Source organism: Acartia tonsa, chromosome 4, assembly GCF_053477335.1.
Source record: "Acartia tonsa isolate MP-2025a chromosome 4, ASM5347733v1, whole genome shotgun sequence".
NCBI classification, from domain to species: domain Eukaryota; kingdom Metazoa; phylum Arthropoda; class Copepoda; order Calanoida; family Acartiidae; genus Acartia; species Acartia tonsa.
Window position 1 is genome coordinate 20467911 of NC_137263.1, and position 26391 is coordinate 20494301.

The window sequence follows — 26391 nt, forward strand, 5'->3', positions numbered from 1 at the left end:
ATATAGTGAGTAGCCGACGAACGGAAATGTCCCAGTTAGATATTAGCTGTGCTACTAATCTCAACTCTTCCATAAAATGTCACAACATCAAATAATATATATTACATAATTAAATGCATTGTCAAATGCATTTTTTCCTGAAATTTTCTTCCCTGAAGGAAAATGTGAAACACTGTCTGAAAGCAGGGAGGACGGGGACAATGGGTTTTTTATTACACTAGTCCTCAAAGTTATGTACTACCGTTTTATTATTCGTTGGCTTAACAACTTTGGGGACTTATATAGAATTTTGATTGGTAGGATTGATTGTAGTCTACAGTAATCTAATTTTGAGGATGTACATTAATTTATGGGCCATTGTCTTTTTCCTTTCGATGCCTGGTCTGAAACCCCAACCCTCCTATTAAAAGGGAGGGGGCGCAAGTTTTGCAGATAATCATATTTTGCACTGAGAAGATGATGTCTTTTTATTTAAGTGTGTCTATTGCAAGTGCAGTTCTCTAATAATAATGCAAGTAACACAATAATGAAGTAGCCTACTCATTGTTTTTTAACAAATGTATTTATTAATTCTGTACTCTGTTAAAAAAAACTGTAAAAGCCTTGCTGCGGAAATTTGAATTACCCCAACAACAATACAAATTTATAAATGGAAGGACAACACTTCAAAGTAGTCCCGAATAAAATAGTTTATGATCTGTATGGCCGCTTTTTGGGGAGACTATGTTTTGGTCGAGAGGAGTTTATACCTATTAACCCATAACAATAAAATAAATGTATAAGTATATGTAGATGTATATTCAAGCGGACGAGAATGAAATCCATTTCTAGTTTCAATAAGTGTTTTTCAAAATATTTTATTTCCAATTTACCTGTTATTATCTTGTATGGACCTGACTTTGTTATAATTTCGGAAACTTATAACTATCTGCTATCAGTTGTTTTCAAAGAGTCAATACAAAATCGTGTCAGAGTTTTAGCCTTGTAGGAAAGTTACATATAGCTCTTGCCCTTTCTATTCTTTTACTTTAATCACAAAACAAAATTTAAGACTCTAAGGTAGAATTGTTTAATCTAAATCAGAAAATGAAATTTTCAAAATGGCACCCACACAAAAAAAATTTGCTACCTGTAATCATCCTCCATAATCTTGACCTGTGTGAGCTGGAGAGTTGTGGTGGGATGTTTCCCATCCAGCCCCCAGCCTCCGACCCAGGCGGGGGTGTGCGCCACAGTGTGGCCCAGGTTGATCTTGATGGGCTGAATCTTGCGGGACAGGGGCACTGGCTTGGTCAGCTGTAACAGCACTATGTCGTTGGTCAGGGTGGTGTGGGACCAGAACGCCCAAGAGGGACACCAAACTCCCCTAAAAATCATATATTTTAAAGAAGGTGGGTAATTCATTGACGAATTACAAAAGAACCTAAATTTAAATGTTATGTATGAATATTTAAGAATAAATTAAAGGCTGATAAATTTATGTACATCCCCAATGATAGTGCACAAAAGATTACAATTAGTGGTTGAAACATTTGGACACTCAACTTAGTTAACCAACCATCAAAATTATTCGATTAAAGTCCCCAAAGTTGTTTTGCCAGTGAATAAGAAAAAGTTAATATAAACTCAGTGGACTATTGTAACAAACAGCAGAATGTCCCCTTTCCTCCCTGGATTCAAGACAACCAGTCTACGAAATTATCAAATTAAAATGTTGATCTTGATTTTGACAAAATCAATTAGATTCAATAAAAAAAGCTGGTCAAATGTTTGATTGAAGTCAGTGTTGCAGAAAATTACGCAATCTACGCATTTGCGTAAATACATACATGTATATGCGTCATATACATGTATTCATATAATATCAATTATTTAATAAAACTTAAAGCAAAGCCTTTCTTTAATTAGAGGATTTAAATTTTTGATATTTTGACAAACCTTAGGTATTTGCAATAGAATATTATTATGTTGAATTGTAGATTAATTAGATACACATTAAACTTGAAATATAAAAATAGTAATATGAGCAGAGTATTTGTTTAAAATAAAATGTTTATAAGTTTTTTTTAACATGTTAACGATCTTTTGACCGATTGTCTGTTTGTTAGGCTTCATTTTTATAGATATTGTCATCCTTGTTTTATAAGCATTATTATATGAAACAAGGAAAACTTAATTTTCTAGTTTTTGCCAGTATTACACACAGTTGATATCATGATTTTATGATAAAGAACAATTTTCTGCGGCGCCCTTAGCATTCAAATTCAAATCGATTACCATTCTTATTCGTTGGTTTTAATATTCGCATGCTATTTTTTATTTACATATAAAGTAAATTATCTAAATGAAACACAGTGGGATCTTTTGACAAATATCGGGACATTAAGAGTAGGTAAAAGTAAACTTCAATAAAATAAATAAGCTTGTATTTGAAGAAATGATGTAATTTCTTTTGCTTTAACTCAGAAATAACTTAAATTTTGCTCCTGTTAACTTCTAATGTGCATTTGGTAAGTACGTCTTGCTGTTTTGGAGGAGCGAAGCTACCCTATTTTTTCAAAAAATCTATAAACCTTGATAACTTTAGTTAGGATAGGCATATTTTAACAAAATCAACGTCTATGTAAATATTTCTTCAATACAAACAATGTTTGTGAAAAAGAATATAGCGTCAGGTGCACCCAGTTCGAGTCCCGGCATTTTTAGGTAGGCCCAGAATAAGTAAAATAGGACACTTATAACATATAAGGCATATTTTCAAATATTTTTTTTACAGATATAAACAACAATAACATAATTTTCAAAACACTTTTGATTTTGTGTTAATAGCTTTATTCTAAGTCTGGTTATCTTCATTTAAAGTTTGTATAAGAATATAAACACAATTACTTATACTATTCTCACACGCATAGTGCTCTCTCTCTCTCTCTCTCACACACATATATTATAAGGTTTTAGCAAATATTATAAAAATCCCCAAATTTGAATTTCAGCTGGACCGAAACCGGTTACAAATACAAATTTTTATAGAAAATATGAAATTTAGCAAATTAAATTGCTAAAATAAGTATTTATAAGTCATCTTTATTAAACGACTCCTTTATCCCTTAAATGTCCATTTACACCGGGGAACGGCAAAATTAGTTAAAAATCACGCCATCGGCGGCAAAAAACGGCGAAATGGTTCACCAGAGGCAAATAATGCAGAAGTAAAGAAAGATCCGCCTCAAAAGGTTTTAAAATATTGCAGAGATGACTTTGGGCTCTACAATGACTCCTTTCCCCTCTTACGGGGGAAAATTTAAAATTAACAAGAACGAAATTGTTCAAGTCATGCAATATAAGATGCTTAACCACTCAAAAACGGCCGGGAGGGCGCACATAGTGAAAACTGTTTTATACACAATACATGTTGCATATTAATATTATTATTGCAAAAACCGCGCCGTCATGGCCGTTTTTGGTTAAAATGAAGAAAACTGATTTTTTTGAGTTAAAAATCTTTATATTTTTCGTGAAATTTTCTCACAAGATGTCAATTTACACCCCCAAAAAAATATTTTTTTAAAATTTTTCTTTAATTAGACATTTGTACAGGTATCTGAAAAGTACCTCAACCAAAAAATATTTTTATAAGATGAACAAAAATGTTTTTTTTATTGCTTTGAAAAAAGTGGGTAAAAAATCTGGAAAATCATGAAAACTGACAAGAAGTTTTTCACTACCCTTTTTAAAAACGGCATAAATCCGCCAAAAATTTATATTTTAAAAAAAATCCTTTTCTAGCTGTCTACTTACAGCCATTATTAGGTCCTAGGATAGATAAAAGTCGATTTTAAATTTTTTGGATGTCCCGCTTTTTGTTAAAAGATCCCACTGTTTGAAAATAATAACCACTAAACCTTATATTTGTGCTTATATTATTTAGATAGAGACGAAACCACTCGCATTTCAATTAAAAATCCCTTATTAAGCAAATTGATTTAACAAGGATTATAAAAATCCATGAAAAGTAACGCACAAGCAACTCTAAATAAGGTACTTAATAGATTAAATTGATTCATTAAAATTAAGATGTATAATAATTAAATAAATATTATATGATTAATTCAAGTCCCCGACAACATGTATTATATAACTAGTAAAAAAAACAGAAAATTTCACACGAAATTACGTACTCAGCTATTATAGGGTGTTTTCACAATCCTACTAATAGTTAGAGATTTTACAAATCATGGTCTCATTATGTATAACCTCAAGACAAAGGCCTCGCTTTAAAGTATTGCGTAAATAAATAAGTAAATGATTACGCAGCCAAATGCCCTACAGATAACCTGACCTTTCATTGAAGACATTTTCTAGATGCTGTACAGTAGCTATGTATGGTAAATAGTTGCGCATTTTTTTTTGGGCAAGTCATTTCCCAGTTTTATAAACACTAATGTCGTGCGTCTCACATAGCACCAGCAGGATCCATTTTAACATTTTTAATTATAACCAGGTAGTAGGTTGAGATTCGAACTCATCATCTTCCCCTACTACAACGCGGGTTAATTTCTATTCTTGACAAAAGATGCGGCTTCGCAACAAAAATTGGCACAACTGCCCGAACACCACTAGCAAAAAAACAAACAACTTATGCAAAATGGCATAAAAATTACGCTTAGGGTCGACAAATTTTTGTACTTTGTGTTGGTGTGAAATTTACATGAATCCACGTCACATAAATCTATTAAATAACCTAACCTAAACTTTTGAAAATAATCTTCTAACTGATGAGTTATTGATTTTTTTGGTACTTTAACTCAAATCCATAAATGGGTCAACAAAACAGTTAGGGAGGCCAGGTTTATTAACTAACTTAACCCCCAATTTTTTAAAATTACGTTTCCTTATTCGATGGCTTAAGAACTTTGGGGATTTTTATTGAAACTCATTGATTGGTTCATTTAATTAAGTGTCCAAAAGTTTCAACCTCTATTTGTAATCTGCAGGAGGGGTTATTTTTGTGTAACATCATTTGTGATGAACTAAAATATTTCTTGCCTTATCCCCATGGGGTTCAATCCTAACCGGGCTCTTCTAAAGCTCACTTAACTAACATAAAGTAACATATAAAATACGTTGAAGGGCTTATATTTTTGTTATAATATCTTTAAATTCCTATGAACCGAATAGTAGTTCCATATTTTAACTTTTAAACAAGCAATTATATTTTCGCTATCATAACTTTTAGAACCTATTCTAAAATGAACTTCTGATGAAGGGGGAGAAAGTCAGCCACGTGACGTCATAAAAATGAAGGATTATCCATCTCTATTTTATGGGTCTTCTTTCCAACTTCTCATCTCATCTCCCTCATTTTTATGACGTCACGTGTCTTACTTTTGAGTGACTTTCTCCCCCTTCCTTCTGAGTCCAACAAAAATTTATTGTCGTTCTAATTATCTTTAACAACTTTTTAAAAAACTAAGAAAAGTATAAAAAATTACTACAAGTGATTTTCGACATAATATAGGAAAGAAAAGCATTGCTATTATCTAAAGCTTCCCGGATAAAGTTAGAGAGTGTACACTGGTTGGGTAAATAAAACTCATTATGTGTCTTGCAATGCGGACATACACATTTATTAAATGCATTTTGGAAAATGGTCTTACTCAATAATAATAATAAATTGTTTTACTTGGATTTAACACCAGATTTTTATATTCTCTAATAAAGTAAAACTTGCAGCGGGCTAAAACAAGGATTACCCCCTTCCATCCCCTCCCCTCATACTGGAAACGTACTGAACAATAAATGAGTTCCTTGTTAGCAAGCTGAATCACGGAAATTTTTCCTCTGTCATAGTATCCACGTATATTTTATTTCCATTGCAACCATTTAAAAAATCTAAAATTTATTACCGATATAACATAGACAAGAGAAGCCGCGCTATTTTCTAAAGCTTCCCGAATAAAGATAGCTAGTGTACAACAGTTGGGTAAATGAAACTCAGTCATTGCTTTAAACATTCAATAACTGCTTTTTGGTATATGGTTTTCCTTACTAAAAAAAATCAGTTTATAGTTGGTTTACCTCCTTCTCAAAATTAAAAAAAAATAATTAACACTTTAAGTGCAATAAGAATTATAATGATTTTGATTGGCCTTTAAGCTTAATATTTACAAAATGAACAGTCAACCTTTTAAGGAAACAGCGCAGTGCCGTTAAAAATGACGTCATATAATACAAGTGACGAATGAGAGGCCAGTTTAAATTTTACCATGTACAATTTATACTGGCCTATCATTGGTACTTTGCATTGTATGCCGTCATTTTTTTGGAGGCCCTTTGCGCTCTTTCCTTTTTAAGAGACTCTCTATATGTTGGACATTGTCAAACTTTTTACCTTCTTAAAGTATTAATCGGTCTTTTTTCAAGTTTTAAAGGGTGGATAAATAATATTTCTAGCATAAAGAAACTAGTTTCAGAGCTCCAACTGTAGAATGACAGGAGAAAAAAAGTATTTCATGGAAAGTAAACAAAAGAGGCTTCTCTGTTACTCGATACATCAGATTTAGAGATACGTAAAGATGCTAAAAAGTAATCATAATAATGGATTTATTACTACTTTGATCTTACACCATATTATCATGTACTCTAATAAAGCGAGACGTGTAGCTGGCTAAATCAATCCCCTAATCCACTCCATTTACCCCATCGCCACCTACTGGATGAACGAACTGACCGATATATCATGTCCATGTTAGCAACCTATATTGACGACAAATTTTTCTTTGTCATATTGCTTTAATAAAGTTCTTTATAAAACCACACCTGAAGGGAGTTGATTCATGGCCATTTTTATCAGTTGCTTTGCTAAGGTCTAGGAAATTTGGCCTTAAATAAATCATATATAGAGAGGTTTTATAAAAGACTTCATAAAAGCAAAGTTGTTAAAAATTTTAAATAAATAATCTTTGCTTTTCTTGTCATGATTATGCGGTAACTCCTAGGGGATGAAAATTGAAGTTGAAATTTTCAAATCTAATTTTCTCAAAAACGGCTGCATTTTAGATTTTTTTGAAAAGTGAAATGAAGTTACCTAACCTAGGGTAATGAAATGCACTATGTCCCAATTTAGGTTCTGACACAAAAGTCAAAGCAACTTCGTACGCACTGTGCATAATAGAAGGCATAACATGTTAATCAATTTATCGTTCTTTGTCTTATCCCCTAAGATCCCTGGGTATATTCCTGTAAAGAAATTGAAATGTCCTAAAAGTGACTATGCCAAAAGCGTATAAAGTCCTTTCTCATCCCATTTTAAAGGGTAAATGTAAACTTCTTGGAATACTGCAATTTTAATTAAATTTAATATTGTAAAATTACAGATAAGAGTTATATTTAAATAATAATAGCATATTGTGTTTTAAGATTAGTTTTTTTCCATTTTAGGATGGTAGTTTTAATATAATTAATGCTCTTAAGTTTTTTCAGACTTTAAATTTTTTTAACTTTTTTAAATTTTAAGTCATCGTTGTGACGTGACTCTTAAAGCCTTCCTTATAAAGTAGCTACGCTACTAACAAATCTTACTTGGCGCATGTAGGTGCTTCATAATCGTCTCTTGAAATTATCAACTCTACCTCGGCTTGTAATCCATCCATACCCTAGATATAAAAAAATTGATTGATTTAATAAATTGATGATGATATTATTTCTTGCATTTATTGAAGCTTTTCCAGCGTACCAATGGATATAGAATATACGTTGATATATTGACATAGGAGAATTTGTCGTCAATGTCAAAATTTATTAGTCAGTTATTTAATTTAATAGGAGGGGAGGGGGTGGGGCAAAGACCTTGACCTTACCTGTAGTGCATGACTAACCAGCCAGATCTTGACCTTACCTGTGATGCATGACTGCCCAGCCAAACCTGGACCTTACATGTAGTGCTATATCCAGCCAGACTTGGACCTTAACTGTAATGTATGACTACCCAGCCAGACCTGGACTTTACCTGTAGTGCACGACTATCCAGTCAGACCTGGACTTTACCTGTAGTGCATGACTACCCAGCCAGACCTGGACCTTACTTGTAGTGCATGACTATCCAGCCAGACCTGGACCTTACCTGTAGTGCATGACTACCCAGCCATATCTGGACCTTACCTGTAGTGCATAACTATCCAGCCAGACCTGGACCTTAACTGTAGTGCATGGCTACCAAGCCATGCCTGGACTTTACCTATAGTGCATGACTATCCAGCCAGACCTGGACCTTACTTAGAGTGCATGACTGCACAGCCAGACCTGGACCTTACCTGTAGTGCATGACTTCCCAGCCAGACCTAGACCTTACCTGTAGTGCACGACTATCTGGTCAGACCTGGACTTTACCAGTGGTGCTAATATCCAGCCAGACCTGGACCTTACCTGTAGTGCATGACTATCCAGCTAGACCTGGACCTTACCTGTAGTGCATAACTATCCAGCCAGACCTGGACCTTAACTGTAGTGCATGGCTACCAAGCCAAACCTGGACTTTACCTATAGTGCATGGCTACCAAGCCAAACCTGGACTTTACCTATAGTGCATGACTATCCAGCCAGACCTGGACCTTACTTGTAGTGCATGACTATCCAGCCAGACCTGGACCTTACCTGTAGTGCATGACTATCCAGCCAGACCTGGACCTTACCTGTAGTGCATGACTACCAAGCCAGACCTGGACCTTACCTGTAGTGCATGACTGCCCAGCCAAACCTGGACCTGTCTAGGAGCCACAACCTCACCAGTACTTTTCCATGACACACAGTGACGCGCTGTTAACACAAACCTAAACAAAATTCTTGAAATGTTAATATGTACATTTTGTTCATAGAAAATAACATCTATGAAATCCTTCAGAAAGGCTTTAAAATGCAAATATAACTGATCCAACCTCTACATTCAATTATTTCATTTTATGTCATTAAACAAGGATGAAAATATCAATAACAACAAAAATTTGCAAGGTTTTAATTCTTAAATGTTAAACGCTTTAACAATCATGAAAGAAATGTTTTTCATTTTACAACATTCCATAAAAATTAGGAATGATTGTACTGAAAAATAAAAATAAGTTTTTGATGATTTGTATAATGAATAAATTGTAATGCATTTTTAGGCCCTTAGGCCGACGGGACTTTCTTTACATGTAGATAAATGTATTTTATCTTTGAATAGGACATAGGAAATGACGGACTCCCATGACAATACGTAAATATGATAGTCATATGTTTCACACACAAAAACATTCACTTGCTCACACACACACACACACACAAACCCACAAAGACATATAAATAAATAGCGCAATGCACTCATGACTTTTCACTTTCCCCCATGTTTTATCTCAACCCTTTCCTTCCCCTCCTTGCACATCTTGACTCCAGCTCACCCCCCCCCCTCCACACTTCCTAAAAAAAAGTCTGAAATGAAGCAAAACAAAATCATTTCGCGCATTTTTTTGCAATTCACTTAAAGAGATTGATACAATTTATACTCAAACAAACTTAGAATTAATTAACTTGGTTGCATTGGTATTTTAAACACACAGCATTGTACCCCTAAACTGCAAACCCCCTAAGGGGGTCTTCCACCCTGCGGTAACTTACCCTAGAATATCAAAAACCTAGTGGGGGTGATTCTAAACTGACTGTGAAAATGCTTTTATGTACGTCCATATTTACAAAGTTGATTATATCAGACTTAATTGGGGATTGGAATTTTTAATATTTCCATCCTGGCGGGAGCAGGATGTTCCAGGTATGATCTGCAGCTTCTATTCATCCAGGTTTCCAGGAAACTATTTACTAGACTTCAAATTTTAAACTTTAAGCTAATCTGATAAGTCTAAATTACAAAATTTGTTAAAAGTCCGCCGCCATTTAAACTCCGAATACTGACTGCCGTTACAGCTGCGGCTAGCAGCTACCTAGTAGGAAAAGTAATTTTTAGAATTTTTTTTACATTTTACATAAAAAATTGTCTGATTATCAAGAATTATAAGGAATTAGTATCTGGTCTTTATCGCAGCTGTTATAAAGATCTTAAGTAACAAAAAGTTGACGACATATACAGGGTGGGGCAAATAAGACCGGACAAATTCTAACTTCTAAAGAAATGAACATAAAATCATCAATTTTAAGGATTTTATTAAATTTTAAAAACTGGCAAGCAAAATATGTATATGACTATTAGATTATTCAATAAAATCGCCGCCAGCCTTAATCACCGCCTCTACCCGCCTCCTCAACCGCCGGCAGGTCCAGGTCAAAATGTACCTGTCCAAGCTGGCGTAGTTCTCCTTGATAGTGGCAATGAGGGAGGTCTTTGTGGTATGGGCACGTCTATTGGTGCATGCTTCAAAGTAGCCCCAGGCCCAAAAGTCCATTGAATTAAGATCGGGCTGCTGGGAGGTCACATTTCTTTAGGAACGTGAGTAACCGCAGGATCCAAATTCGCCAAACTTTCAAGCTACCCTTATACACGGAGGCTCTTATTTGGACCACAGTTGAGCTAGACCGACGTTCTTTAACTTTTTGGAAATGGCATGAAGTTTTAGCTAGGGTTGTCAGCGCAACCCATAGTCTAAAATGAGGTTTAAAGTTCAATATGGGTCCCTGGAGTCAAGAACCGAGAAATTTTCAAGAATTTTCACGGTTTTTGACCTTTTTTGCATCTAAAAATCTGCCTATTTCACTTTGCTGGAGTACTACGGCTAAGCCATTTAAGATAGAGAGCTCTAGTCTTTTTTAGTGTCTTACTTATGTATCTAACAGTATCCCCAGCAAGTTGCATAACTCTACCTCACCTACAGATAGGCTGAGGTCAGATTTAGTGGGCCCTAGTCGAGAATCCAGATTAAATCTCCGGCGCATTTGGAATCTGCCTTGTTGAACATATGCGCTGCCAGCTCGTTGTACACGTCCATTTTCGTCCAAAGATTTTTTTGTGCTATAAGGTCATTACCTAAGCTTTTTATAGTGTGGTCAAACGTCCTGATTGGTCAAGTAGTTTTGGCGCTATGGCCGTTTAAAGTTTGTCCGGTCTTATTTGCCCCACCCTGTACAACTCATTTAAATTAATTAATTGCAAATTAAATTATCCCAACAACACTTTTGTACACTTTTACATTTTGCAATAACTGAGCTTTTAAGTTTAGAAACAAGGATGACAACAATATCTGAAGCATAGTCTAAAAGGATCATAAAACAAACATACAATACATAGAGAAAATAAAGGGTTGTTAGATTTTAATTGGAGCTTAGGTGTGTCCTTTAGGATCTCGCAAACGGCTGAATCAATCATTCCAAATTTCCAGGAATGTTTCGTGAAGATTGAGGATAGGTTTGAGGCCATTTTGCAGAGGGAGAAAAAATTAATAATGTTTTTTTTCTATAATGTTTATTGAGGCGAACCCCTAAAGGCTAGGGACATATTATATATTTCCCTTCAAAGTGTATTATATATTGAAGAACATATCTATATAGGTATATATTAACAGACATTCACTTATTTTTAAAATGCTTTGCAGATAATAATAAGAATACTGCAATGACAATGCAAATAGAAATAGCAACACAACTTCTTCCTTATTTATAAAAATCCACATCCATCCCTAATTTTGATTTGATAATAAAAGCGAAGCACAACTGCACATCTATGATACAAAGTAGAATAATGTGTATCTGTCCGTCTGTCTGTCTGAATGTCTGTCAGTCTATCTGTCCGTTTGTCTGTCCGTTTGTCTGTCAGTCTGTCTGTCCGTTTGTCTGTCCGTCTGTCTGTCCGTTTGTATGTCTGTCTTTCTGTCTGAAGCTTAAGATCTCAGTAACCCCTAAACCGATTTAGCTATACTCAGAGAACACCTACTGGTCCTTTAATGGTTTTAAGCCAATTTCTCGGGGGGGGGGGGGGGGGGGGCACACCTTAGACTTCCAAAAAATGAAAATGACCCCCATTAAAAAAAAATCCCCCCCCCACAAATTTTTAAAACTTTTTCTTGTTAAATATAAAATACGAAAATTGTAATTGATCAAACCTTTTGGGGTAAGGCCCCTAGAGGCTAGGGGGAGTCGCTGGTATAATATTAAAGAAACAAAATTTTAATTCAATGCATGCTATTTGATATCGGCCTAATGAAGTTTTTAACCTTAATTTAGGAATTTAATAAACCCATTTGTTGAAAATGGACTTTTAATGTGAAAATTATAAGGAAACTCTTTCTAAATTTCAAATAACTGTACCAGTTTACATATCATTGATATCATTATTCCAGAAATGAATTAATTTATTTGTTTTGCTGCTTATGAATGTTGTCATCCTTGTTTGCTTAACTCTTTTTAGGGTTTATATGGAATGACATAATATTATAAACAATAGTTAAGATTCTCCTCTTGCTAAATCATTTTGCTTTTAGTATTAAGAACAATGTTTAAAAGGATAATCTTGTATATCGCCCTCGTATTCTTTGTAATGGACCCTTTCTGCAAGAACATCTTTTGTTCTCATAGACCGTTGAAAACGCTCATATTAAAATCTTATTTTTACGTTTATTGGAAACGAAAAAAAAATTTAAGGGGGTTCCCACAAAGTGCCTCGTCGAGCACAGTAACAGCACCCATATTTTGAAATGAGGGAACTTCGTTTGCTTGTTTTTTACTCTTTGGTTGGGTTATATTGGATACTGGGTAACCCTGCTGGGTTAGAGCACTGCAGGTATAGGCAAGCATGTACAGGCCAGCAGGTATAGGCACGCAGGTATAGGCACGCGGGTATAGGTAATCAGGTATAAGCCAGCAGATTTGTAGGAAAAAATTTCTTGACGTAGTGTCCTTTTCAAACAAATATTTCTCGACTTAGTGTCCTTTTCAAACATTTTTAATTCTTTTCAATAATGATGACAATTCTTCCAAACAAACTCAAAACAGCAGACAGGAGTTTGTCATTAAATTGTGTGTTATTTTTTTTAAAGCGAAGCATTTCTACAATTAGGGTTAATCAGTCCGTCCATAGTGTACAGCTTTATTGTTAATTTATGTATTAAAAAATTGTTGTATCGATTACAAACTTTGCAAGTTGATGTCTTTCAGAATTAGGTACAATTTATTATTATTACCAGAAAGTTTGTATTCAATTTAAAAAAACAGGATGTTATTTTTGTTTTTCATATGAACTACTCAACCTATTCTTCCTTCTTCCCCATCCCCTTTCTTGAAGATAGTTTATAACATTGATAAGACCTATAGAAGGCTTCTTTGAAAATGAAAACGCAGTCGAGGATTTTTTTCTGTAATATTTTGGTTTAGACTGAAAGATTATATAATAGATGACTTTGTGTATTTGTAATTCCCCCTTTACTCTTTTCCTTATTCAGTAAAATATAAAAACGAAAGGTAATGTCCCAGTGTAACACACATACAACCCCCCCCCCCCCTCTTTTTTCATAAAAGTTGTAGGCAGCTCTAATTCTGAGGGTCTCTTCTACTCCTGACATAACCTAACATTGCATATATAAGTTTTTTTCTGAGCTGGATCTTTAAATCATTTTAATGGTGATTTAGATCTGGGTGCGCCGAATTTCAGCCAATCACAGCGCGGGGGGGGGGGGGGTTCGCAAGTGTTCCTATGTAAATTGAACGGATATTGACCAAAAATGATTTCTGTTTTGATGCTTCGTTGTTATACTAAGCTGAGGTGGATTCTTAAAAAACTTTTTGGCTCATTGCCTCACTAAAATTAGTGAGGCTTGCTAAAAAAAATTGTGAAAAATCTTCCAAAATCGCATAAAAAAAATCTACAAAAATTAAACAAAATCTTATTTTGATAACCCTTTTATGATTTTATTTAATTTTTGTAGATTTTTTATGCGATTTTGGAGGATTTTTCACAACAAAGCGAGCCCAAAAGTTTTTTTTAAGAATCCACCTCTGGTGGCGAATAAGTTTGCCTTGTCATCATAATTAAAACTCAGAAATGGTGAGAGAATAATCTCAAAATTTGCAAGTTTTTAAATTTGCGACGATTGTGACCACTTTGTGTTTGCAAATTTATCCATTGTCATCTAGTTTCTAAAATTCTTTAGTCAAGAGAAAAGTTATATGTATAAAAACCATGGGGCGAACAAAAATGAGAATAATCCATATTTTTAAAAATCCCTTTCAACGGAAAAATGTCTATAATACGATACGATAAATGTACATTATATATAAACTTACAACAATATTTGGATTTTTTTTTTTTAATTTAAGACGGTTATCAAAATACGAACTTTTTTACATGTTGAGTTTTCTCAAATGTCAACCGTCGACGTTTAAAAATTGTCGATATGATATTCCAATTATGTCGGTAGTTTTCGGTGGTTTCTGAACATTGAAGTAAAACAAAAAAGTGGGAAGGGTAAATAACTGGACCCTGTGCCGACTTTCACTTGGGTTCTTGAATATCAGCCAATAGCGTCGGTAATATTTACACAGTAAAGTAGCTAAAAAAGAGCAGAAAGCAATTTGCTAGCAGACTAAAAGGTTCTTAACTGTGGATTCAGGTAGTTTTCTGGATTATATATCTATGCTTGTACATTTATTTTCTAAGCAGTCCAATATAAAGCAGCTTCAATGGACAGGGTAGTCCTTGCTTCATTTATCACGAGTTACAATAGAATCGTGTGCAGAATTTTTATTAAAATTTAGCATGGTCACCAATTAGACACCTTTTCATACATCAAAACTAAAACTTTTTTGACACTTTAGATAAAAAGTATGTGTTATAATGCCAGCAGCTGAATTTTTGACAAAACTTTAAAAGGTTTAACTCAACAAAACAGACAGTCAGACAAGAAAATATAAACAAATGTAGGAAAGAAAGCTTACCTGCAAATAAAGGACACAAAATTTCCCAGAAAAAAAAGATGCTATTGTGACTGAAACATTTTTTGAATCAATGTTTAAGATTAATCTGTTTTGCGTCGAATGGTATAAAAATAATAGGAATATGTAAATAGAACACCATACTCCCGCTTCCCTCCCAACTTCAATCTCTTAAAAACACCTGTTTCTAGTCTCTGAAGGATTTATATTACTACCGCTCGTATCCCTACGACGTGCAATCTCTGGGGAAGCACTTATTACCTGTAAGTTACCAAATCTAACATAAAATAAGCCTTAAAAGTAGATTTTCATCATACTGTAACCACCTGCTTAATTACGTTTTAAATATATTTTAATTTTGATTTGTTTTCCTCCTAATTCCATGGGTACAAAAGTAAGGAAGTTGAATAAGAAATATAATATGAGAAAACTCTCTATTATCAACACAATGTAGAATTATATAATCAACAAAATGTAGAAGTATAGGTGTATAATCCATTTAACGACATGGCTCAAGTGTTGGGAACCCTTTTCTTCTGCTTTCTGTTCTTTTGTAGCGACTCGGCTGTGTGTTGATATTTCCGACGCTATCGGCTGATATTCAGAAAATCGACTTTTTTACTTTAATGACAAAACGCAATCAGGTAGGATGATAGTGGCATGATCACTTAACATACCACTAAAACGACGAACATAACAACGCTGAAGACTTGGAGATCAGCTATGCTGGAGGAATTTTATTTATTTACTTTTAAATTTATTTAGCTAATTGTTGAAACCAGCATGTCACACAAGACCCGTTGTTGCAATGCCTTATTATATAAACTTATTATTCTCGTATTTACCATTCAAAATCCAACAATCAAAAGAACTGCACCTCTCATTAGGCTGAGTCTGTTCCAACAGCGAAGCTACTCTAGATGCCATAAAATCCAGGAATCTAAAGGGATAAGAAACTCGCCGATAGATTGATGTACATCCCCTATAATGATACACAAATTTCCCCTTCTATGGATTAGAATAAGTGGTTGAACATTTGAACACTCAACTTGTCAAGGTTTCCATAGTTGTCATGCCAACGTTATTTTAAAACTTTGGGGACTAGTGTAATAAACAGCTCATTGTCCACTCTCTGCATAAAATCATATCTTATTTTCTTAAAGATAGAAGTAGAAATAAATGTTTTCTTTTGTTATTTCTCAAATTCGAATGGAAAACACCTTGAAAATGGCCTAAAACCTGACATAACTATCACAAACTTATAATAAAATATGGAATAAAAATTTGATCCATTCTACAAAGCTTTTCACTGCATTTGGACGTTAATTTCCTTGTTTGTTGGAAACAATTAATCAATCCAAAAACCCGCGTCATTTCATTGCAGGGAATCTTCCCAAAAAAATGCATTTAAAATAATGCAATTAGATTTGTCCTATCTCCATTTGTCTTGTGTTTTGTCATATGGTAAATTTAAACAGTCATAAACCACACAGTGCAGTGCAGTGGGCCAAACTAAGAATTTACAGGATTTTATCATTTAGATGCCTATTTGCCTCACATATTTTTAATGATTTGTTTGTAGGCATCTTATTATATAAAGTATTAAGAATTTTTGTCTGAAGCTCAAGATTTTGATAACTGCTAAATAGATTGGATTCTTCACTTTAGGGAAGGTTTAAATAATTTCTGGGATGTTTTTAGACTATTATTTTTATATTTTATTATTCGAATGGTTTTATGCTATTTTTCTTCCCTTCTCTTTCTCTTTCATTACAGAGCTTAGGGGCACAGCCGCTAGTTGTCTAAACAGCAATACTACTTAAAATTTGAAGATTATTTGAGGCACCCTAAATTTTTGTTTCTTGGAGATAGTATTTTAACGCAAATATACATAGCTTTAAAAATTGTTCTAATTTTAGAAGCAAAACTATTCTACAACTAATTAATAAAAGACTTACATGTCAGAGATTAGAGCTCCTCCACAAGTTCTTTTCCTCTCATTTCTTGCCAGAAATAATGTCTAAAAATAACACAATAATCAAACAAAATATATCAATATTAAAATGGAAAATATACATATTATTACTTGGATGTTACACCAGATTGTCAGGTACTCTAATAAAGAAAAACTTGTAGATGGCAAAAATAATGATATCCAACATCTACCTCCATTACCGCATCCCCTCCCAACCAACTAGATGAACAAATTGACAAATCAATGATGTCCATGTTAGCAACATAAATTGACGACAATTTTTCCCCTGTCATAAAATTCACGTATATTCTATATCCATTATGCCATAGCAGTAAACTCTAACAAGTAAAATTCACTCTGCAATAAAAAAACTAATTTCTTTTAATTAAATGTTTTATATTTTGATTGCATGTTGTCACCTTGAAAAGAACAAATAATTTGTTTCATTTTGACCTTCGCTTTCAAATATTGCTTTGACCTTGTTTTTAATCATTCATGTAGATTATAGAGTCTTTAAATCTGTACAGACATCAGTGAGCCACCAATGGATTTATTATTACTTTTATTTTCACCAGATTATCATTATTATTATTGTAGCTGGCTAAAATAGCGACCCCACCCGCATCCATCCCATTTACTTCTTCTACTGTATAACAGAACTGACCAATAAGTGATGTCCATGTTAGCAACGTAAATTGACGACAATTTTTATGTTATAATATCAAAGAATGTTCTACATCCATTAAGCCGCCCCCTTTTGGAATATTTTATCTTATCCATATAAAAGAAACAGTATATCTATATGTATTCTGTATGTATGTATGTGTAGCGAAGGATCTCACTAACCGCTGATACTATATGGTTCTTTTTGACAGTGATATTTTTAACTATTTTAGGGGAAGATGCCATCACCTTCCCATAAGAAAAAAATGCATTCCCCCCCCCAAAAAAAAAAAAAATATTTTTTTAGTTTTTAAAACTAAATCAAAGAGAAGGCTCAACTTTATTTTTTTTGGGGGGGGGGGTTGACATTAAATACCACCCTAAAAACAAATCTCCAATATCTTATTGGATAAAACACACTCTGTCGCACTTAAAGGACGCCTGCAAGAAATACCACGCTTTAACTGCTGAAAGACTGCCACAAGTAGACACAATACCCCAAATTATAAGCCTTCAGCTTCAATAACAAAAAAGTTCTAGGCATTTCAAAATAGCATTTTATGTACAATGAAATATTTGAAAGATTTCCAATGCTCATAAAAGAAAAAACAATATTAAATTACGTCGCCTAGACACAAAATAACCTTATCTTTGTCAGAAACTTAGATTGCCAATAACTGATTACATTTTTACCATAAAAACACCACATTTCATAGTCAAAATCTATGAAAAAAATTCGATTTAAATTGCATTTTTAAATGAAAATCATAGCGGAAACAAAGGAGGAAACTAATACAAGCTCAGCTGTGAATGGTTGTTAAGCTGATTCAGCCTTCTGATTGGCTACAGTACACTCGGTACAACGCAAGTTAAACTTAATTTTTTTTTAATGATTTTGACTATAAAAATGGGTATTTTTATTGTAAAAATATATAATTAGTTACTGTAAACCTAAATTTATGACAAAAATAAGCTTTTAGTTTTGTTTCTAGGCCACGTAGTTTAATTTCAAAGTTTTCATCATGAGCATTGCAATTCTTTCAAATTTTTCATTGTACATAAAATGTCATTTTAAAATGCCTAGAACTTTTTTGTTATCGAAGCTGAAGGCTTCAAATTTGGGGTATTTGGTCTACTTGTGGCAGTCTTTCAGCAGTTAAAGCGTGGTATTTCTTGCAGGCTTCCTTTAAGCAAATAAGAATCATCTAATGACTTTTGAAATGCAACCATCACATTAGACACAGGGATCAAAGGGATAAGACAATGGCAAATAAATTGATATACATCCCCAATGGTGATACACAAAATTACCCCTTCCGAAAATTACATAAATTGGTTAAAACGTCTTGACACTCAACTTAATGAACCACCAAATAAAAATGTTTCCAAAGCTATTGAGCCAACGAATAAGAAAATGTTATTATAAAACCTTGAGGACTAGTGTAATAAACAGTCAACTGCCCCCTTTCTTCCTGCATAGCATTAGACACGATTCTTACAGAAGTAAATCTAATTAACAAAGTATAATATACGTATTTTAAATTAAATTGTGGTTATAATAGTAACATTTGTAATAATGGATATAGGATATACGTGGATATAATGAGAGATGAAAAATTAGCTTGCTAATTTGGACTTATTTATTAATCAGGTCTGTCATCGTTGCCAATCAGCTCCGAGCATCACGTTATTAGAGTACATAAAAATCTGGTACAACATCCAAATAATAATACATCGATTTTTGTAATTGGCCACAGAACCAGAATAACATTGTCATATTCAGAGATGTTAAGGGATAAGACAATGGACGAGAAATTGATATACATGCATCCCAAATGATGATAAACAAAGCTAACAAGGATAACGTAATTATAAAACTTTGGGTACAATCTAAATTTTCAGTCCAATACCCAATAATAATTCAAAAGTTAAGAGATTGTTTGTATTAATAAGCAATAATTGTCAAGGTGGGAGGATTATAATGTACGATAGTACCCAAAATTTTATAGCAACTTTATCTTTTTCGCTGGCTCTAAAAGTTTGATTGCATATTGAATTTCATGGATTTCTGCCAAACTAGTGTTGTTTTAACGTTTCAACCAATAAATTTAATCTAATAAAAAGGGGCAATTTTGTTTATCATTATTGGTATATATAAAACTATTTTGCCATTTTCCTATCTCTAATGAACTTTGTCTCTACAATTGTTAGTTCAATGTACAGTATTTTTCACTTGCAACATCTAACATACCAATTTGTAAAATACGTTTGAAATAAATACGTTAACTTACGAGGAGCTTAATGGATTTTTATATCCTTGTTCCGAAATCATTAGCATGTTAATGATAGTAAAAAGAAATTTTAAATGTTAACTTATATGATTGTATTTCCTAACAGGGAAATAGGAATATGTAAATGAGATTGAGGGCAAACAAAAGGGGGTGCTAGGGAGTGTATCCTTCCCCCTGCACTACCCCTTTCCCTCACCACTAAAAAAATCAGTAAACGCAGCTGGAGTCAAAAAAAAACGTTATCCTATCATAAAAAAAGTAGTATGGTTTGTATCTGTTCTCCCTACATAATCTATTTTTGTTTATTTGATCAACTGTATAAAAAACCTTACAACAAATATTAAATATTAATTTTTCTTTATCCCTGTATCCTTGAAAAACTAGGTTTGAACACAATGTATAGTTCATGTCATATTTCTTTAGTTAGTATCCGACGTATTTATTGATTTAGTAAGTAATGTGTTTTTTATACTCCACAATAACTCGTTAACGACTATCCGTTCATAAAGTTTTCTTAGTAGATTTGCATCAGTCTTGGACAAGGTAATAAGCTATTTTCAAAGAATTTAGTTACCCCCCCCCCCCCCCCCCCCAACCCCCTATTCTTAAAGAATTTTTAAAAACCAAAGATAATAACATTTTAAAAAGCGTATCCAATTTAACAAATCAGGAAATCCTAATATCTTAAGTATTACGGACAGACAGACCAACTCTACTTGTAGAAAAGGGTTGCTTTTAATTATGAAAATCTAGTATAAAATTTATAAAAAAAAAATAACAGACTTTTTGTTATGTTAAAAATATTGAAAATATAAGAAATAAATTTTCGACAGATATTATCAATTGAATAAAGCGAGATCCTTTCCTTTAAACAAAAAAGCTTACTACTTTATATAATAAGATTTCAAATTAATTATAAGTAAAATAGTCCAAATAAAATTAAAAATTACATTCTTTAATTTACAATTTAGCAACCGACAGACATACTCAGTTTTAGAGAAGCTGCTCGTCTTTATTAATAATAACCTACCTTTACTTTCGCCATCCACGGCCAAACATGGGGCCTTGCCTCAGCTCCTCTGTAGATCCTCTCCTGGGGAGCGTTGTTCGTGTCTTCCCACGCAGAGCTGAACACGTTCGAGATCCCGTTCACCAGGGCGCCCGCCAAATCGGACACTGGATTTCTGATGTAACCGCCGCCGCCGCCGCCTATCCGCTCGGCGGGAGAGCGGCGCTGTAGAAGATGGTTTGACCTTCTGGTGACGTAACGGGGCTCCAGAACACCATCGTTTCGGCGGTACCGTGGCTTTCTAAAATTAAAAAAAAAATTATTTTAATACTTTCATTTATCAAAAACATGTATAATAACATTCATTTACTTGTGTTATCAAGATGTGCGAGGAGGGGGGGGGGGAGGAGGAGGCGTGTGAGCACCTCCCTAATTTCAAAAATAAAGAGATAAGGAGCGGATATATGTGCTCAACATACACTTTGTGTGAAAGCACAAGTTAATTTTGTAGTTTAAAAATTAAAGTAACCTAAAACTACTATTTATTTTATTCAATACTAGCGGCTACGCCCCTAGAGGCCTCTAGTGGCATTGAAATGTTTTTTTTTTAATTTTAAATATCTAATTTGAGAAATAATTTGTCTATGTTATCAGCTGTTAAATTCATGTCTCTACGCAGCGCGACTACGCTAGCGACACTATGCGGCGGAAATATTTCAATTTTTACGATTTTATTGTGATTTCTCTTGGGAGGGTGGTGGTACCCTCCCCCAAAATAGTTATAAACTTTCCCGGGACCTATGAGAAGCTACCCTGTTAAGGAAAACCCGATCGGTTCAGCGGTTAACGAGAACCTTCGGTACAGACACAAATACACACAGACAAACATCCTGTTACTTTATTATAAGGATATTAAACGAATGATAGATGTAAATACCTTGCTTGAAAAATTTGTGTATCATTTTCATCTTCTTCAAATTGATTATAATCATACTCCAGAAAATCTCTCTCCAGGTTTGAAATGTGTCCTGCAGAGTCCAGAATATCTGGATAATCTGGAGAATGGCTGGGTTGCAGAAAATGCTCATCAGATTCAAAGTATACATCAGTCTTAAAAGAAAAGAATATTATTTTTTGTTGTGTGTGTAGATAAAGAAATATAATAAGACTTTTAGTAAAAATACAAAAAGACATTCCAAAAAAATTACATTTAGTCCAAAAAACCTCATGGGAACTTAATATCTTTCCAAGACATTATCCCTAGAGGGCTTTCCGAGGTTGTAACCTAACCAATAAACTATACAACTTAAAAACCAAAAAACAAAAAACTAAAATCAAAATTTTTTTGATGGCTACACCATTATTTTAAATATCTTGCAGGGTTCTTCTTGATCTTAAATATTACAAAACTAAAAACCACCTGAAATATATTTTTTTCCAGTAAGGCTTCGAAACCGATTTAAATACGCTGGATTAAAGCCGGTTCTCAGCCATACTGAAAATTCATGTATAGCATCGCATTACAACCAATTTTCCACTAATATTGAAAAGCATAAAATTAATAACAGTTAATACCCTTATCCCTGTGAAATTGTTACATTTACGTTTTGCTGTTGAATTTGAACCCTTGAGGGAAAAAATAATAGGGGTACAATGCAACAACATAAAATGAATTGGATTGCATGATTATGTCGTTTGTACCGTTTGTACTTTTTCTAAACATCTTTATACCCTGGTATGGAGGATACAACTATTTATACTATAGTGGACTTTATTCACGTTACAGTTAGATACATGATTGGATTATTTTGAATTAGCATGGAGGGTATAACTATTTATACAATAGTGACTTTATTCATGTAACAGTTAGATACGGGAATGGTTTATTTTGTATCAGAATAAATTGGACTACAATAGTGGACTTTGATCGCGTTACAGTAGATGCAGGGATGGATTATTTTGAATTAGTACGAAGAATGAAACTATTTATACCATAATTAACGTTGCAGTTATATACAGGAATTGTTAATTTTATATCTGTCATTGTGTACTAAATTGAAGCATAATAATGAGAATTTTCTTTTAAAAAATGATTCTTCTATATTGCCCCAAATATCCATTCACATACCCAACTAATTATTTTGATTCCAATTGATTAAAATTTCATTCAAAAAGATCTTAAAAAGATATAATTAGATTGGCGAATCCCCGAAGGATTTATGGATTGCCCATTTCTTCATTAATTTCCTAAGTTGTACAGCAGATAACCCAATTATTGCAAACGCTATTTTCAGCGACTCCGGTCAAAGAAAAAAAGCACTATAATGTATAAACGATTTATGCATTCTACATTCAAGTAGTAAATATTGAGATAGGACGCGGATGCTAGGTACACTTCCGGAAACTAAAATTCAGTACATCCTTATTAAAGATCTATTTTTGCAGGGATAAAAGGACAATATTATTGTTTCCCCCAATTTTTTGTGTAAAATTTTTCCACTGGTAGCTGGTAAATGTTTAGAAATGGTTTAGATTACTTCACCCGCTATTGCCAACTCCCTCCTGTTAATTAAACACGAAAATTTTATGAAATTCGCTAGGGTAATAAAAAAATTAAAAATTTTGATTGTATCATAACATAATTTTTTCCTTATAAAATAATATGTTAACTGTAAAAACAAGGGTTTTAACTATAAAGTTTAAACTCGATTTAAGTTGAAATATTATTTGCTTGACTCATATATTTCGCAGTTTTGAAGTTAAAAAAAAGTGCTTTCCCTCTTTTTTCAAACCCCTTTTTTCAAAAATAAATTAAATATAAGATGGGTAGTTTTTTATTATGCCTAACCCTTACTGAGGACCCTGACCTGAGCTAAAGTAACAAAATACAAACGAAAAACTATCCTACTCTATTTTAAAAGGTGGGTAGAGTTCTGTACTTTTTTTTGGAAAATTAGCAAAGAAAATTTTCTTTTTGAATTTTTTGCAAAATGGGATTAGGCTTGTTTTTTTGTGTGTTTACGTTTATGTGGACAATAAACCTAGAAAAGTTGGGATTTTAAACTCGTTCTCTTATTTGTTGATTTTAAAACTTATTAATTAATTCTTGAATGGTTGTTACATACGTTCAGTGTCTAAACTTTTCAACCAATAATTTTAACTTAAATAAGGATCATTTTGTTGATCTTAATAACCCAGTCTTAACATCTATTTATCGTGCATTGTCTTATCAAAGGCTTGGCAGACGCCAGTAAGCTTTAGAAAAATCAACTTTAAAATTTTTTTAATCAACTGTATGTCTAAAAGTCTAAAATATGGCAATTCCTCTTTTCAAAAACTTTTAAAAAACATTTAAACTGGTCTAAATTTAAGGTTTAATAGCGGCTGACACCCTGAAGAAACCCTGATATTACTCATACCTGATTTATGTTATGTGCCGCTACAGGTGAAGCCACGTGTACTGTCAGTACAAGAGCCACGACATTCCCCATGGTGACGAGAGGACGACTTTTAATACAGGTTCTATCCATAATAGAAGATAATAACTTTTCATCACTGGCTACAACCACATTTTCACTATTATTTTCTGAAAAAAATATATAGTCTTTAAACAAGGATAAAATAATCATAGAAAAAGCTTTCAGAACTTGTGACTGTCCGAGATACAGACTTATAGAATAAGTAATGATCTTTACCTACAAATCATCAATGATGATTTGATCTCGGAGTCATTAGTCTTTTTTACAAGAAAATTAAAAAAAAAAACTTCTACAGCAGCTGAGTAAATCACATTTCGCGCTATAGGATATACGTAATTAAATATATTGACAGGGGAAAATTTGTCGTAAATTTCATTGGTCAGTTTATTGAGTAGGAGGAAAGGGAATGAAGATGAAAATCTGGTGCAACATCCAAGTAATAATATATCGATGGTCAAGATAATTAAAGCTTTATTTCTCCATTAAAAATATAGACTAAAGGAAACGTGATGAGTTACAAAATGGATTACAGATCACTCAAGAATATATCTGTCTTCTATCTTAACAAGGATGACAACATCCATAAAAGCGAAGCACTGAAACGGTAGGACAAACGGACATTAACACTTGTATAGTATCTGAACTGAAAAATCGGAACATAAATGTATAAATGTCGAATCAAAATTGTAAGTATATTTGTTGAAAAACTGCTTAAAAACAGGATAATGTTTATGGACATACTTACATTTTGGACTTGATTATAGAGTTGCTTCGCTTATAATATTGTTCTTTGTTGTCCCAGGAATCAATATACCAAAAATCAGATCAAACGGATAAATAGAACACTTGAAAATTTGTTGTTAAAAAAGTAAAAAAATCAACATGTTTAAAATGGACGTACGGACATTCGGGTAATGATTATAGAGTTGCTACGCTGTCTAAATCGTATCCAACTACTACAGAAATCATCATGCAAAGTTTGAAATCGATAGGACAATTCTAACATGCCTAAATTAACGAATAAAAGCTATCTATCTCGGACGGACGGACGGACGGACGTACGGACGGACGGACCGACCCTAATTATAGAAAAGCTTCGCTTTTAAAAAGCAGCCTTGGAAAAATGTTTGGGTATAGTCCTTTTCACGACATCCCTCCATAAGGAGCGATTCTTCGTATTTTTCACAGTAGCTTTTCTCCTATTTCTAGCCCCTGCGGTGGGCTCTAACCCTGCGGGGCCAATTACCTAACCCTGTGGGGCAATCACCTAACACAATATAACCTAACCGGATCATGGAAAGAAAACAAAGTCATTCCTAATTAGGACAGAAGTCACTGAAAATTGGTCTAAGGAAGGCTACTTATGTCCTTCATCTAACAAAATCTAACTTAAGGGAGGTGACTTATGTCCTTTGTCTGACAAATTCTTACATTAGGAAGGCTGCTTATGTCCTTCAAGTTGCAAAACTTAGCTTTTCTGTCCTTCACATAGCAAAACCTCACAAAACATAGCATTTCTGTCATTCACATAGCAAATTCTTGCAAAACATAGCATTTATGTCCTTCACATAGCAAATTCTTGCAAAACATAGCAAATTCTTGCAAAACATAGCATTTATGTCCTTCACATAGCAAATTCTTGCCAAACATAGCATTTATGTCCTTCACATAGCAAATTCTTGCAAAACATAGCATTTATGTCCTTCACATAGCAAATTCTTGCAAAACATAGCAAATTCTTGCAAAACATAGCATTTATGTCCTTCACATAGCAAATTCTTGCAAAACATAGCAAATTCTTGCAAAACATAGCAAATTCTTGCAAAACATAGCATTTATGTCCTTCACATAGCAAATTCTTGCAAAACATAGCAAATTCTTGCAAAACATAGCAAATTCTTGCAAAACATAGCAAATTCTTGCAAAACATAGCATTTATGTCCTTCACATAGCAAATTCTTGCAAAACATAGCAAATTCTTGCAAAACATAGCATTTATGTCCTTCACATAGCAAATTCTTGCAAAACATAGCAAATTCTTGCAAAACATAGCATTTATGTCCTTCACATAGC

General features: G+C 33.5%; 1 protein-coding gene across 1 annotated transcript in view; it reads right to left on the minus strand.

Moving 5' to 3' along the window:
- LOC145316376 (uncharacterized) overlaps positions 1-24421 on the minus strand; it is a 37362-nt gene extending 12941 nt beyond the window's left edge. The window contains exons 1-7 of the mRNA XM_080156827.1: positions 24259-24421; positions 21777-21949; positions 20861-21140; positions 16860-16921; positions 8729-8828; positions 7582-7655; positions 1130-1366 (exon numbers count right to left, since the gene is read on the minus strand). Of these exons, the coding sequence (XP_080012953.1) occupies positions 1130-1366; positions 7582-7655; positions 8729-8828; positions 16860-16921; positions 20861-21140; positions 21777-21949; positions 24259-24369 (1037 nt within the window). The 5' untranslated portion in view covers positions 24370-24421. The remainder of the gene's footprint in view (positions 1-1129; positions 1367-7581; positions 7656-8728; positions 8829-16859; positions 16922-20860; positions 21141-21776; positions 21950-24258) is intronic.
- Positions 24422-26391: the final 1970 nt, after the last annotated feature.